At 42.6% G+C, this 16,890-nt stretch overlaps 1 protein-coding gene across 1 annotated transcript in view; it reads right to left on the bottom strand.

The window, feature by feature from the left end:
- Positions 1-9,167: 9,167 nt before the first annotated feature.
- The window catches only part of tmem59l (transmembrane protein 59-like), an 11,151-nt gene continuing 3,428 nt past the window's right edge, over positions 9,168-16,890 (bottom strand). Inside the window, exons 4-8 of the mRNA XM_030785087.1 lie at positions 16,262-16,414; positions 11,952-12,060; positions 11,636-11,756; positions 11,070-11,187; positions 9,168-9,326 (exon numbers count right to left, since the gene is read on the bottom strand). Of these exons, the coding sequence (XP_030640947.1) occupies positions 9,168-9,326; positions 11,070-11,187; positions 11,636-11,756; positions 11,952-12,060; positions 16,262-16,414 (660 nt within the window). The remainder of the gene's footprint in view (positions 9,327-11,069; positions 11,188-11,635; positions 11,757-11,951; positions 12,061-16,261; positions 16,415-16,890) is intronic.

Raw genomic sequence — 16,890 nt, 5'->3', positions numbered from 1 at the left:
TTTCTTGACAGATGGCAATGAAGTAAACTGTCTTTCTCTCTCTCTCTCTCTCTCTCTCTCTCTCTCTCTCTCTGTCTATCTCTCTGTTGATGTTCTGTAATGGGTGAGTATCTCACACAATGCCATCACCATTGATTTGTCTTCAAGTCATTTCGGTTTCTGTGCTGCCTTCCTTTCTTTCTTTCTTTTTTTTTTAATAAAATAAATAAGCATGATACGCAATCCAAAGGCCATAAGTGAAGGACATATGTGCCCGTTGTCTTTACCTCTCTGCGTACGATCGGAGGTGACAATTCTTTTCATATGACAGCTGCATCTCAATCTATTCAATAATTCGATGGGACAGGAAAAAAAATCACATTCATTGGTTTTTTATGCAAAGACCATTCTCTCCGTAAAATCGAGACTGCACACTATTTTATAATTCTCCCTTATCAGCTATGGGCTTTAGTTATTTACTTTAAAATGGACTAATTTCTTATTCTAGCGGCGGGAGGGATGGACACTGACTTGAACAGCTGCTTCATGACCCAAAAAACTGTCAGTCTTTCCCTGGAATAAATTGTGGAACGTTCCATTTTTCGTTGGAGGGTTGAAACGCTGCGATGAGATCTACATTCGAGGAAAAACGCTCGTAAAAAACGCGTATTAAAGCAAATTTTACATTCCCGTAGGAACAGATACACTGAAATAAACCGAACACAATGCGAAATGCGTTTTGTGTCGTAGAAATGCGGGAATTAGAAGTTTTGATTTTTCATGTATTCCTCGCCTCATGTTGCTCCGCTTCGGGTAGACTCATAGTAGAATCAATTCACAGTAAGGGGAGCTTGAAACCGTCAGCTCGTGCCTGTGTGCAGAGTTTGGCGAGCGGCGTGGTGGGCATCTCGGAGCTTAACTTTCAGTGTAAGATCTCTGACATGTTGGCCATCTCTCCCGTTGTCTATGTGTTTGTATGGCGGGTCACATCGTAGCCTATAGAAAAGGGAGTTAAAATATATATTGGAATAAATTCAACAGCTACGGCTGCTATTAGTAACACTCATTGAAACGACAGTGCGTTTAGTAATGTTACCTGTACTGTTTACAGTGTCCGAACTCGGAGTTTTTAAATAAGTGTATCTTCGTTTCATTCTCATTCAGTTTACTACCTTTTTCAACTCTACATCGTGGCATTTTTTAAGAAACGGTTGTCCTAGTGCCATTTTCTCATTCTCCCATTTTCATTTCTTTGTTGTTAAACTTTGCATATGATTGACACGTGTCAATCAACCAGCTCTATCAGTGAACTCGTCTCACAAGCCTTAAGACGAGTCGATATTACATAGCGCGTAAATACCGCGCAAAAGAGTCAGAAAAACTATTATCTGTTTACCCCTTGAAACTTATTAGGCAGGTCCCATTGCAGTTCAAACAGCTGTGGATGACTGAAAAAGTTGCGTGCACTGACGGAACCTGTAAAAATAAAACTACTATAAATAATAAAAACGTGTTGTGGCACATACAATTCAACATCCAGAATTTTCACAGTACCATTTCCACAGTGTTTCTACATTGACAGTCTCACAATACTGAAAATCGTACATTTGTGTCATGTTTTTCTCTGCTCTCTCTTTCTTGCATTAGACATAATCGTTGTACTTGCTCGATTATAGATACAGCATCAATGGCTGTATCCACAGAGGCAGTGTCACCTTGGAGTCATCGCTGTCTTTTTTCATTCAGTAAATCTTTGTGGTGTTTTGATGATGCCTCATGATCCATTTGTGTTTACAGGTGTTTGTGGAACGAAGAGATCCACTCATTTATACATAAATAACAGAACTTATTCGCGTTAGCATTCTGTCGTTCAACAGTGCAGACACTGACGTGAAAATAAACGTGTTTTCATCCAGTCTGGTGAGCAGAAACATGTTGTTTGTCATACAACGTGCACGTATGTGCATTTTGAGTAGTCAAAACGGTAGTCAAGCCGTGACACACGGGCCATTTCTGTGGAGAAAACTCAGATCACTCTATTCGTTCCCCGCGTTTGAGAACATCAGATCTTTTGGGTTGAAAGCCCTCAGTCACTCACAGCTTAACAGTACTGATTTGTGTAACGCGTCCAACATGTGAACATCTGTGAGGCGGAGGTGTTGGTTCAACAGCGATGACTCTGTGCTGATGTTTCTCAGATGGGCATCAGACAATGCACCTCAGAAGATGTGTAATACATCTGAAGATTATTTTTAGCATTCTGTTCTATTCGTTTACAATAATAAACATGTTCTTTTTTTAACATACATAAGCTTAGATAATGGGCAGCAATTTATACCATACCACATGTTGACCTTTCCCTCTCTCTCTCTGTCTCCTGCTCTCTCTCTCTCTTTTTCTCATTTTATTATTCATTTCTACAGGCACAAGGATCTTTCAGGGCTGTGTGTACGTGTGAACACGTGTGTGTGTGTGTGTGTCTGCTGGGGTGGGCTAGGCTGTTTAATGCACTGCAGGTTAGCTCTACCAGCAGGTTTTGACTGATAAGAAAGCCATGCAGAGCTGTACCGTGCAGAGATGAGCTTTGGCAGACCAACCATTGCCTCCAACCTGCACAATTCAGCTTCAATTAAAGCTACCTCTCAAATATAGCTCTGTTGCACCACCTCTGGTTACCCCGTGGTACTGCAGGTAGTTGTATCCATTGATAAATGCCTGATGAAAGCTAAGAGATAATGGTTAATCTCTATCACTCACCAATGTTTCTTAAAACACAGTTTTTTGTGCAGTGAAAGACTAAACAGTGCTCACAAATTTTCACATTTCAGAAAACAAATACTATAGAACTGTCATTTTCTAGAAAAGTCCAAAATGTAAATTAAACATCACCCCGGGTAATTAATGGGTAATATATTTTTGACATAGTTTGACTCCAAGTCAAGAATAATTCCACTGCATTTGTGCTACTGGCAGATGGAGTCATAGTGGATTTTTCCCTGTTTTGTTGTTGTTGTTGTCGTTGTTGTTGTTTGCTTTGTTTTATTTTGTTTTGTTCAATTTGCTGACAGTTTCCAAAATAAACACAAACACAAACACAAAGGTGTTAGTCCTTTATCAGGGGTTGTCATATTTTTGGACATGCCTCTAAACATAAAGCAGCTAAAAACACAAATTACATTGGGGTGAAATCGTTAGTCGTGTTTTGACCGATTGGTGCTGGGAGAAACAGCACTTTGTCTTATTTTTCTGTCATAATTAATAGACAAGGCACAGACCTAATGTTCCATTGTTGTTACAGGGCTATTTACAGTACTGGTAGCTGAAGGACCTTGTGATCTAGTGTTCTCTAAGCTCTATGCTTGTGTTAGTCAGAGCACTCAACTCAGGGCTTTTCTTCTCAATGAGAGTCCAGCTGTGGCCTGCATGCCGCTCTCCCTTTCCTACCTCCCAACACAACACTACACTACACTACACTACCCAGTGCTTTAGATCTTTAGACAAAACACTACAGCACACTACCCAGTGCTATAGAGCTTTAGACAAAACACAACACTACACTACACTGTCCAATACTTTAGATCTTTAGACAAAACTCAACACAACATAACGCTACCTAGTACTTTAGAGCTTTAGACAAAACACTACAGCACACTACCCAGTGCTATAGAGCTTTAGACAAAACACAACACTACACTACACTGTCCAATACTTTAGATCTTTAGACAAAACTCAACACAACATAACGCTACCTAGTACTTTAGAGCTTTAGGCAAAACACTACACTACCCAGTACTTCAGAGCTTTAGACGAAACAGCAGGCTCTGACGAGTTATCTCTCCTGTGTGTGTATCTGTGTGTGCACGTATACATCCGTGTGTGTGTGTGTGTGTATGTGTGTGTGTGTGTGTGTGTATGTGTACATATGGGAGATGGTGGGCATATTGTGTTTATGCTTATTCATTATGCAGAGCCCGGCAGCCAATCAGTTTTGTCCGAGCACTGTAATGCATTCCTCACTTCGCAAGCAACCAGAGAATGAGTCATACTAACATCACGTCTATCTTGAGTTTGGAGCAGCGTGTGCTATGAACAATAGCTTCTTTCCATTGTGTTTGCTGAAGAATCCGTGGGCTATTGGTTACATGTGGGCAAATCACCAGGCAGGGCTCAGTGAAGACAGACCTCAGATTACCCTCCCTCAGATGGACAGCGGGATGTCAGAATATTCGAATTGATGACGTGATCGAAAATAGGTGTTCTGGAGGGAGGGTGGGAGGTAGGGGGCAGGGGGGCTGAATGGGGCGGGGGGGGGGGGGGGGGGGGGGGATGGGGGACAACAATTACTTTGTAGGGGGAAACATGAACTAATACACACAACAAAGAAAAAAAGTATTTACTGAAAATATGCCGAACAAAATACACGTGAGCTGAAATCTCTGTTTGAACAATCTTCTGTTTTGATGGAGTGAATTGAATAAATGGCAGGATCTCTGATCAATTCTAAGAACATAAACAACTCTTGCATGACAAAACATTAACTTGGTATTGCATTAGCAGTTTACTAGGCTGGGTTTCATGTGACATTTGAATTAATTTTACACCACGTCCCTCTGTCTGGTGGTGTTTTAGGGTAGAATATTGCTCACATGAAAGGGTCCTGTGTATACCCCCCCCCCCTCCCCCGCCGGCGCCTAGTTCCTGCAGCGCCCCCCATCGTTCAAAGTGTACTGATGGTCATACATCAGTGAGTAGGATCAAGACAAGACAGAGCCAGAGAACTTTAGGAAGGAAATAATGTCGAAACAGATGAGACCTGTGTCTGCATGAAATCGTGGACAGGTCACCGCGGAGCAGAGGGCGTGAATTAAACATCACCGCGAGCTCAAAGCACGAGAACGTGCCCTGTGACTCGCCGATTCCCGTGTAGATTCCTGATCCGAGGTGACCGTAGGAGCAGGAACAGATAATGAGAGAATGAACGCCTATGGAGTTTTTCTGTTTTCACATGAAACATTTCACTGTTCCATTTCATTTGAACAAGAGTTTAAGGAATCTGTATAAATAGTTTATTATTGTATAAGTCAAAGCCAGGCGAGGCAGTTTGATGTATCAGGTTAAAAGTCTATTGTTGGGTCCAGTGAGGTTTGTGGTATGACTTCGTGACTATAAAATGCGCTCTGTACATTAACACGCTCGCTGTTTTGCTCCTGGTCAAGTGAAGAGGCTGTTCACACAATCATCAATATTGTTTTAGACCTCCCTCCATTGTCTGAGTAGTAACCTCACCACAGAGTGTTTTGCATTCGAGATGGAAGGGCCACAATTGATTTATTGTCGTCTATGAGATTACGCATTATCTGTATTTATCCCGTGGTGAAGATACAGCTAAAGTAGACAGACTATTTCGGTACAGAATACATGTAGCGTGTCTGGACGTCTGAGAGTGCTACCTTTAAAAAAAAAAAAAAAAAGAAACCATGCAATTTTTTAAGACTCCCTGCCAGACGTTTTGCCTTAAATGAACTGCACAGGCTGTGAATTTGCATCAACGCAAAATGATTTCTCTGCGTGGCAAGACGGACCTAGGTGACCACAGATTCTGAAAGCAAGGGGGGGGGTGTACAATTACGTTTTGTTCTGAAGAGCAATCCGGGGAAGTAAAGAACTTCTTTAACGGTCAATGTAAAGATTTAGTCGTGCCAAAATTACGAGAGACAGACAGGTAACAACTGTTTTCTTTACACGGAACCCAGGATTAAATGAACGACGTGAAATTATTGATACATGAAAACATCACTTTCGTGAGAATCCGACGATTGCCCTCCGAACGGTTTCGTCTCTAAGCTCACTTTTGCCATCTAGTGGCCGAGAATAAGATTGGCCTTTATACGTTTCAGGTTAAACTCGCATTCAGTGCCGCCTCATCGGCCTGAAGGTCAGCGACCTGAGTCTATAATATCACTTGCTCTATGATCAACCTATGACCTGTGAGTTTGTATATAACAACAGATATTCCATGGTTTTATTGAATTTCCACAATGACAATTAATTTAAAAAATCTATTTAACCACACAACTATGGATACATTTTTGTTTCAATTGGCTGCAGAAATCTACGACAAGATCTTAACCCGGGCAGGAAAATCTGGTGCGAATACAGATCAATCCCCGCAAATCATGTCTGAAAATCGTGTCTTTAAAAATGGTTATCGTAACCGTGTGTGTGTGTGTGTGTGTGTGTGTGTAATATCAGTGCACAATGCATTTCGATCTGTAGTTGGGCCTCTATCATTTTGTGCATTTTAAGTTTCTCTCTGTTCTAACATCTGATTCAGCTAATCAAGGGCTTGATCATTAGCTGATGCGTTCGATCAGGTGTTGTAGAGCAGAGAGAGATTAAAAAAAAAAAACGTGCCGTCCTGTCTTCTTCTAGGAGTACGATTGAGTTTCAATCGCCGTTCTATGTGCGTTCTTTGGCTCTTTGGTTCCACCTAGTGGTAAGACATCATCACTGCAGTATTTGTTCAGACAGTCTGTAGCCTATATAAATATCCATAAAATGTTTCCTGTTTAAAAACTGTGGTGGATATTTTTACAAACATGACATTTCTTCAGCTGCATTTTACAACAGCATCACATGCTCTTCGTCTTTGTACCATTTGAAGAGGAGGAAAAGCCTGTTTTGCCACTACTTTTTTTTTTTTTTTTGGTCTGTGCGGAAAATCTTTGAATGAGATCCAGATGTTTGTACACAGTATCCCCCATTTAGCTCACACTGCGACAAACAGCCTTATTCACCGTGTCGTCAAATGCATGACTTATATAAATACTGACACGTGTAAATGATGAATTTCCAGGGGAAATGAAGCATCCAAGAATTTGTTTGAGTGACTGAGTATTTGGTTAATGAAAGATTACAAGTAAAACCCATATTAAACCCCCTTTTTGGCGGCTTCTAATGTGGAATTGAAGGGTTGTGACATTTTGAAGACTGGTAAATCAGCGCTTGCAGATCCTACTTCCAACGGCAACACGTATTTTAGATGTTTCTCTGCTCAAACACACCTGATTCGCAACTCATCGTGCTAATGACCCACCCCTCGAGGTGTTATGGAGCAAGGAGAGATCTAAAATGTGCCAAACTGTAATCCTAAAGGAGCAGGATTGAGAAACAGTGTGTGGGACCGCATAGTAAAGTCTGCCCTCTGCTGGTTCAATGTGAAAAAGCAGAATGAGCGTTCTGTTGAATAGCTCCAAGGAAAACCAAGGCAAATAAAAAAACAACCCCAAAAAACAAGCGACACAATTTTTTAATTACAACATGGAAACACTTTATTCGATGTATGTAATTCATTATTTCCTTGAAAACGAAAAAAGTGAGTGAGTTAATATCATCGTACAGAATTTCATACAGGAAAGAAAGTTGTTCGGGAACCGGTAACAGACACCGAATGGCTCTTTGCTAGATCACCTCTCTCATCTTATTTGTCTAATAAGATTATTATACATTGCCTATTCAACACTGAGTCATAAACATAGCAACCACAAGCCTACAGTAGTTTTGCTGGAATACAGAGATGAGTGCAATTAGATGTACAGCCTTATAGCGTTCTAGCATGCACTGTGACTACACCGAATGGTAAAGATATAGCTTTACAAGACGAACAGCACTGGAAATAACCCTTAATGTCATCAATTCTATAGCCTGGTAACAACAAAAAAAAAGTATATATTTCAAAGCCCGCACGCACTACTCAAATTTCCCTCATCAAAGCTAGTGCATATACAGCGACAGAGGAGATAACAAAATGTGTACAATTAGATAGCAATAAAACATTTCAGAATCCAAAATGCCGGCAAGATAAATTTGAAAGAAAAAAAATCTGTTTCAAAGTGTACAGTAAATTTAATTGCAACGTCTTAAATTCTTGTCGCTTATAGGCTATTCCCTAACGGAAATCGGGACTCGCGTTAAAAGCATTCTGCGCGTGTATTCACCTGTTAGAGCGAGTTTCGAACATGCTAGCAGCGGAATAAGATTTTTATATATAAAAAAAAGCATTTTAGGGCAAATGAGAGACTACAGAAGGATACATTTATGTTAGAGTTTCTGAATAGCCCATAAATAAATAAATATTAAATACTTACATATTTATCAATGTGTGCCGTTTCTTCCAACAGTAAAAGAATTCCAGTTTCATATACAGCTGCACAAATATGATTATTTAAATCTCCCTTTAGATCGACTCTGAGATCGCGACACGCCATTCTGAATCCCAGAACAGAGTGCTCTCTCGGGTAGATTAAGGTATTATCTAATTTCTACAATAAATCGGTTCAGGCATATGTTTATTTAAATTACTCAACTGAAACCAACAAACAAACAAACAAACAAATCAGTTGTTTAGGGGTTACATTTGACTCCTCGCCGTCGTTTCAATTAATCGATTTATCAGACTGATTTTCTGACGGAACAAAGTTGAACGATTTTCAACAGAATTCTTTTCAAAACCTGGTACTCATCTCTCTGCTCGGACCGCTATGTGTGAGGTTAATGAATCCTGAAAATGTGTGCGTAAGCGCTTTTTAAAAATATTTTCACCTTTAATGTGAGCTAATCCGTGTGTCTTCACTTCTCTAACTTCTGGCTGACGCTTCAAAAGCTTGACAAAGAATCCAGTTCTCCATCGTAAGAAAAAAAAAGCTTCAAACGCTTGCATTTGTTGTAAATAGAATAATCAGAACATCTGACAACAATTATATGAAACTTGCAGTAGTTAGTTCTTCAAGCTCAAAATAACAGGAGACTGTTTAGCATTGGACTTCGTTACTGTAAACATGGAAGTCAGAATCCTACGCGTGTATGCGTGTGTGCGCGCGTACGCTTGCGTGTGTGTGGAGACCTAGGCCAAAAAACCTGTCTGTGTGTGTGTGTGTGTGTGTGTGTGTAGATGTGTGGAGACTTTGGCCAAAAACGTGTGTGTGTGTGTGTGTGTGTTTCTGATACAGTGTTGAGACACTAGAAGGCAAACAGGACGCACTTTGACAGCTGTGAATAATAGTGACATGCATCTTTTTTTTTTTCTTAAAAAATGACTGATGTGTTTTTCCCTTACCCTTGACTGTGAGAGATTATAAGAAATTAAAACCCTATATTCACCAAAAAAGATCAATCAGTCAGCTGCTGCTTCAGATAGAGGTTTTGCTCAGATCAACTTTGACTGGCAACGGACCCGCCACCTTGTCTTCGCCTGATTGGCCGATTGCTACAGCAATCACCGGAGGCAAATGGTAGGGGTTGACCTTCTGAACATCATCCAGGAACTCCTTGTCTCCATTGATACTCAGCTGCAACAGAAATAGGTTTGAATTGAGCTGAATGTCTCTGAGCCCTGTTCACTAGCATGTGTTACTTCCACAGTAGTTACTGTGTAATACAGATGTATTTAGCTGTAACTACATAGCTCCCAAGTAGTGCTTGCAACATAAATGCTATGAACCCAACAATTTGAACATGGACAGAGGAATTAATGAGAGATCCTGGTTACTATAAAAATGCCCATGAAACATGGAAGAAGTGAATACTAAAGTGTTATACAAGATAACATAAATAAAATGACTTTACATAGGATTATTGTGATGATATGATTTGATCCTTTGACATCAGATGTTATAGACACTAACACTCTAACACTGTGCTTTTTTTGGGTTAATCTAAATACAAATGACCCTGAGCACTCAGTTGTGAAGATTACAGACAGGTGAGATGATGAAGACTACAGACAGGTGAGATGATGGAGACTACAGACAGGTGGGTGATTAAGACTACAGACAGGTGGGTGAGGTGATGAAGAGTACAGACAGGTGAGGTGATGAAGACTACAGACAGGTGAGATGATGAAGACTACACACAGGTGGGTGACGAAGACTACAGACAGGTGGGGTGATGAAGACTACACACAGGTGGGTGATTAAGACTACAGACAGGTGAGGTGATGAAGACTACAGACAGGTGAGATGATGAAGACTACACACAGGTGGGTGATTAAGACTACAGACAGGTGAGATGATGAAGACTACAGACAGGTGAGATGATGAAGACTACAGACAGGTGGGTGATGAAGAGTACGGACAGGTGGGTGATGAAGAGTATGGACAGGTGGGTGATTAAGACTACAGACAGGTGGGGTGATGAAGACTACAGACAGGTGAGATGATGAAGACTACACACAGGTGGGTGATTAAGACTACAGACAGGTGAGGTGATGAAGACTACAGACAGGTGAGATGATGAAGACCACAGACAGGTGGGTGATTAAGACTACAGACAGGTGAGATGATGAAGACTACAGACAGGTGAGGTGATGAAGACTACAGACAGGTGAGATGATGAAGACCACAGACAGGTGGGTGATGAAGACTACAGACAGATGGGGTGATGAAGACTACAGACAGGTGGGTGATGAAGACTACACACAGGTGAGGTGATGAAGACTACAGACAGGTGGGTGATGAAGACTACAGATAGGTGAGGTGATGAAGACTACAGACAGGTGGGTGATGAAGAGTACGGACAGGTGGGTGATGAAGAGTATGGACAGGTGGGTGATTAAGACTACAGACAGGTGAGGTGATGAAGACTACAGACAGGTGGGTGATGAAGACTACAGACAGGTGAGGTGATGAAGACTACAGACAGGTGGGTGATGAAGAGTACGGACAGGTGGGTGATGAAGACTTCAGACAGGTGAGATGAAGACTTCAGACAGGTGGGGTGATTAAGACTACAGACAGGTGGGTGATGAAGACTACAGACAGGTGGGTGATGAAGACTACAGACAGGTGGGTGATGAAGAGTATGGACAGGTGGGTGAGGTGATGAAGAGTACAGACAGGTGGGTGATGAAGACTACAGACAGGTGGGTGATGAAGACTACAGACAGGTGGGTGATTAAGACTACAGACAGGTGGGGTGATGAAGAGTACAGACAGGTGGGTGATGAAGACTACAGACAGGTGGGTGATGAAGACTACAGACAGGTGAGATGATGAAGAGTACAGAGGGGTGGGGTGATGAAGAGTGTGGTGCACCTGATTCTTGACGTGTTGCTCTGGTGCTGTGACCAGACTGGCACAGCTCAACCACAACATCATCATAATGGAGAGAAAAAGACACGCAGCCAGAATCCAACGTGGCAGCCCTGACCGCCTGAGAGAGAGAGAGAGAGAGAGACAGAGAAACAGAGAGAGAGAGCATGAGACAGACAGAGACACAGAGAGAGAGAGAGAGAGACAGAGAAACAGAGAAAGAGAGAGAGCGTGAGATGGACAGAGACACAGAGAGAGAGAGAGAGAAACAGAGAAACAGAGAGAGAGAGCATGAGACAGACAGAGACACAGAGAGAGAGAGAGACAGAGAAACAGAGAGAGAGAGCATGAGACAGACAGAGAAACAGAGAGAGAGAGAGAGTGTGAGACAGACAGAGACACAGAGAGAGAGAGAGAGAAGAAAGGAAGAAAGAGGTATGAGAAATAAAGATTCATTTGAAGACTCAAAAGAGAAGTAAAAGATCAAAATCCAACCAATTTGTTTTAGCGTCTTCCAAAAAGGACAAAAAAACGAGAACTTCGCCCGACTCCGCTCCAGCTGCTCTCACCTGGACATGCAGCCCAGAAAATCATGCTCGGCGGTGGGATCGTCCGCGTGCTGGCCGGAGCGTTTCCCTTTTCCTGCTCCTCCGCCTCTGGCCGTGTTCTTCTCCCCATGCGATCTCACACCTGCCGGGAATGCAGAGACAGCACATTCTCTCAGCTGCCATCGATTTTATGATCTGCCTGCCTCACGAAAAAAAAAAAAAAAAACCCTGGAGAGACAGACCAAACATGGCCGGACTCATTCTCAACCTACACGTGACAGTAATAAAATGCCTCACCGTGTCCCCGCTAAGCTCTGTGCGGTCGCTGGGCTCTCACCTGCGTGTGGACGCTGCGTGTGGGAGTTGACTGGCGGCCAGGGCTTGTCTGCGACGCTGGAGCGCGGGGCCTGCAGCTCGGGCAGAGAGAACTCAATCTCAGGTTGACTCTGTAGTGAAACGAAAAAAAAAAAAAAAAAGAAAAACGAACACTTTTGGTTTGTATGGCTGTTGGTTCGTCGCTTAACAGAGAGATTGCTCTTGAAGAGATCGTGTGATGAAATCTCGCTGGAATGTGTTTATGAGTGAGATCTTTATATAGGAGGGGCGGGCACTGTCTAAGACCGGTGGGGGGGCGGGGTGGGGGGGGCTGTGATCGTTTATCGAAATATTTACATCAACACGCTGTATCATCTGCAGAAAACTCAGAGGGAAAAGATTAACAAGAAAGTGTGTGTGTGTGTGTGTGTGTGCGTGTGTGTGCGCGCATGTGTGTGTGTGTGTATGTTAGCATTGGTATGTAAATCTCTAAGATGCTCTGGAGCAAGTTCTGACTCACTAAATCATCCAAAACATGTACTGTACAGGACATTTCCTGCCCAGGCAATGACAGTGGGAAATGGACAAAAAAAATAGTCAGAGACAGCACAGAGGAGAGTTATTAAGTAAAAGTTACAATATCATACCACACACAATTCCCTGAATGTATCAGCTTAGATATATGCATGGGGTACCATAAGAGGATGACATGATGTAGTGGCTGAACTTAAGATGATTTTTTAAGAAAAAAAGAAAGAAAGAAAGAAAGAAAGAAAGAAAGAAAGAAAGAAAGAAAGAAAGAAAGGATGGATGGATGAAAGAGAATGTCAGCAAAACCAATGGAAATCTAAATCAAAAAAACCTCTCAAAGAGGAACAGTATTTGTTGATTCACTCGGCTGTGATTAAAGTCAGATTGAAGTCGCAGTGGGAGAAGCCCTTTCCAAAGGAAAGGAATGGTAAGCCACTTGTCCTTCAGGCCTGAGAGCAACATTTCAGGTCAGCCTGACCTGTCCACTAGAGAACACGCATTACTCTACTTATTCAGAGCAAAATATGCTGTCACTACCAAGGACTCCAAGGGGTGAGTATCTAAACCTATGATGTTTGTCAATGACACTTTAACCTCATTTAACTGACACCCCTGTACCAGTCCCCCTTACATGTCAGAGGTCATATACCTCAGGAGAAGCCCTGGAGTTAAGTGCCTTTGCTCAAGTGGAGAACTGTTGTCCTCGGGGTTTGAACCCACAACCTTACAGTTACAAGGGGGCCAATTCCCTCACCGCCAAAACATCACCATCAGCTCTAGCCTCTTGATGGAACCGCTCACACTGCGTGCATGCAGAAATTAGTATGTGCGTCAACACTAGGAATGTGTCTTTTTCTAGACTAGTCCCTGGAGAACTCATTAAAGAAGGATTTCTGTTACGATCTGCAGAACTGTCCTGAACCAAAGTCTCACAGCGGTAGCTACATCCAGGCAAGCCTCTGATGTACTGACCGTCCAATCAGCTTACAATATGCATAAGCAAACGGGTTGTGATTGGTTGACCTTGATCCACTCTGCCTTTGAGGAGACATAAGAACAGAGAGACAGACATATAGCCCGGGTTTTATATGTCATTTGTAGTTTGTTGACTGAATGTTGGTTTGATTTCATCTTGATTTAATTTGCTTTAAACTCTTCATGAAACGCTGCGTCCATACCTATCTACAGCCAGTAACCTTGTGACTCTGAAGCGGTGAGAATCCGTTTGTATTTAAAAAAAAAAAACAACACATTTATGTTTCTAAAGCCGTTTTTTAAATCTGCTATCGATGACGTTTTTTTTCTGAAAACGTGAAATCAAATGTCTTTCGCTCTTACAATCACCGCCACGGAACGTGATTCCTGTCAAAAGCATTGAATCCAGATGCAGGGAAAAGGGAAAAAAAAACAAAAAAAAAAACAAAACAGGAATTTCTGAGAGAAGGAAAGGTAATAGTCACAGACTACCCACAGTCTGATGGAATTTAGCAATTAGTGAAATGGGACAGAGGAGCATCTGTGAAGCATTACAGAACGGCTTTCCAAAGATGATCCACAGGGGCAGGGAGAAAGGGGCTGGGGGTAGGGGGGGTGGGGGTGGGGTTGGGTTGTGGGGGTTGCTTTCCTAACATCATAAACAATCTCACTGTCCTTATTAGGCCTTGCTTTCTTTTCTCTGAGCGATCTTATTCCCTCCGTTCTTCAAGGGACCTTGTGTCTCGCGCGCAAGTTGAACTCGTGGGGAATTTTAAACAAGATGCCAAACCTTATTCCAAACAAGAGCTCTTCTCCAATCAGTGACCAGCGCACTGCGGAACGACTGTTTACCCTAAAACCCAGAGGAAACGATCTGACTCCCTTCCTCTTTCACTCTCTCTCTCTCTCTCTCTCTCTCGTTATTTCTCTCTGATTAGCTCCGAGAAGGCCATCAAAGCCAGGACAGGACAAATAAACATGATTAGAAAGCACCAGAGAGAGAGAGAGAGAGAGAGAGAGAGAGAGCCAAAGTCAAACGTCTGCCAGAGTTTTGGCGTTCGACCCGCTTCACACTCTGAAAACTGAGCGGAGACACTCAACTCAGAGGACCTGGAGGAGTCTCTTGTCGTGAAAAGGCAAAGCCCAAAGTTCTGCTTGGACACTCGGGGGGGGGGGGGGGGGGGGGGGTGCCAAATCAGTTGCTTTGATCATGCAGGCAAACCAAACTAAACAGACTGATTTTTTGAGAGACACTACGCATTCTGAGTATTATGGATCAGTGTTGATCTCATCTGTGTGTGGATTTTGAAAGAAAAGGACAAAAAAAAAACTCCTGGGTCCCGGGGCAAACGAATCAGCAGGAATCAGCACTACAGCAGAGAGAGAGAGAGAGAGAGAGAGAGAGAGAGAGAGTGTTGATTCCAAAACGGTTTGGTAAGTGTCAGATTTTTTGTTTGAATGTGACGACTGAAGACCATTTGTTTTTGCACTAATACAATAATTCCTGACCGCAGCCAAAAATTGCAAAAAAAAAAAAAATCTCAACTCTCATGATCACTCTCTCCACACTAATTAACATCAAACATGGAGTGTGTGTAATAAGTTCCACATGGTGGCTTACTCCGGCGCACTAATACCCCCCCCCCTCACCCCCAACCCCCAACACACACACACACACACACACACCCCAAAAAATTTCAGAGAACATTTTTAATCTATTTTTCCCTGTCTGATTCAATAAACTGTTCTTTTACACTCTACTGAATCTGAATGCTTTTCGAAACAGCTACGTCATTTGGATAAGCCGTAGACGATAGCGTCTCTCAAAACATTTCCACTCCCTCCTTATCGCCTACGGCACAAACTCCTCCATTAGTTCTCCCTGGTCTGTGTGCGAAATTGGCTCTTTCCAGAGAAATCAAATTCATCATATGATTGTTTCTGAAATGTGTATCACAGGGTGCTTTTTGTTTGCTTGTTTGTTTTTGGTTTTTTTATAATAGTTGTCTGTTAGCTTTGTTTTTCTTTGTCGGTTGTCTCCTCGCACTCTGAGTAAATCCTTCAGTTAAGTGGAAAGACACCCAGCTGTCCACTAAACACAGTCTAAGCATGGAGACCACTCTAAGGCTAACAGGCCTGTGCTTCTCCATCTCCTGCTAGTCACAACGATAAAACACTTACATCCATCACTCGTGAGACGCAAGAAAGAAAACACAGATGGATTGGTGATTGCTTAATTTCTGCATTCTGTTACCACAACCACACACAGACACACACACAACCCACACACTACTCCACCTCACACACAAACACAAAACCCACCAACTTGCATACAAACAAAGTCTAGCACACACACATGCACGCACACACACACATGCACACAAACATAACACACTTATTTCTTGAACCACAGACACAAACACAGTGTGATACACACTTGAAAACACAACACAGACATCCCCCAAACCACACACACAGACACACTCTCTCTCACACACACACACAAACCATACACAAACACAATCTCTCTCTCTGTCGTTAACACGCACGAAATACAAGCTTTATATGCTATAAAAAAGTTTATATGTTACAAAACAGCATGACAATTTAATCTCAGACACTGTAATATATAATGTCTTGCACTATAAATGACCTGCGCGTTTTATGAGTTTCCTTTCCTAAAGGTCACTCACGGGGGTCCCATCTTGACCCTAACCCTGTCTAAGTGGAGCCAGAGGCTATGTGGTCACAGCTGAGTGAAGAAGAAACTTCTAGACAATGGGGTTTTTTTTTTAGAGCAGGTACGACACCCTCCTCCACACTCACTTGGAACACCACCACCTTTCCGTCGTCAGCCTGCAGGTAGAACGTCCACGAGGACGAGATGAGGCTTTGGGCCGAGCTGACGATGTCGTTACACCAACTGGAAACGGCCTCCATCACCGAGACCGGTTTGGGCCTGTGCGTCAGAGCCTTCAGCTACCGAGAGAGAGAGAGAGAGAGAGAGAGAGAGAGAGAGATAAAGAGAGAGAGAAAGAGTGAGAGAGAGGAGAGAGAGACAGGAGAGAGCGACAGACAGACAGATAAAGAGAGAGAGAAAGGGAGAGAGAAAGAGGGAAAGAGAGGAGAGAGACAGACAGACAGATAAAGGGAGAGAGAAAGAGAGAGAGAGAAAGAGAGAGAGGCAGAGACAGATGACAAACAGACAGATAGAGAGAGAGAGACAGACAGACAGACAGACAGATACAAAGAGAGAGAGAGAGACAAACAGACAGACAGAGAAAGAGAGAGACAGACAGACAGACAGATAAAGAGATAGAGTAAGAGCGAGAGAGAGAGAAAGACAGGGAGAGACAAAAAGAGAGAAAGAAAGAGGCAGGGAGAAGCAGAAGAGACTCTGTTTTGTAAAGTGCTCGATATGTTGGCTAAATACACGTAAATGTCAAACAACAACA

The sequence above is a fragment of the Chanos chanos genome, chromosome 9 (assembly GCF_902362185.1).
Source record: "Chanos chanos chromosome 9, fChaCha1.1, whole genome shotgun sequence".
Classification (NCBI taxonomy): domain Eukaryota; kingdom Metazoa; phylum Chordata; class Actinopteri; order Gonorynchiformes; family Chanidae; genus Chanos; species Chanos chanos.
This window is presented reverse-complemented; position numbering and strand designations above follow the sequence as displayed.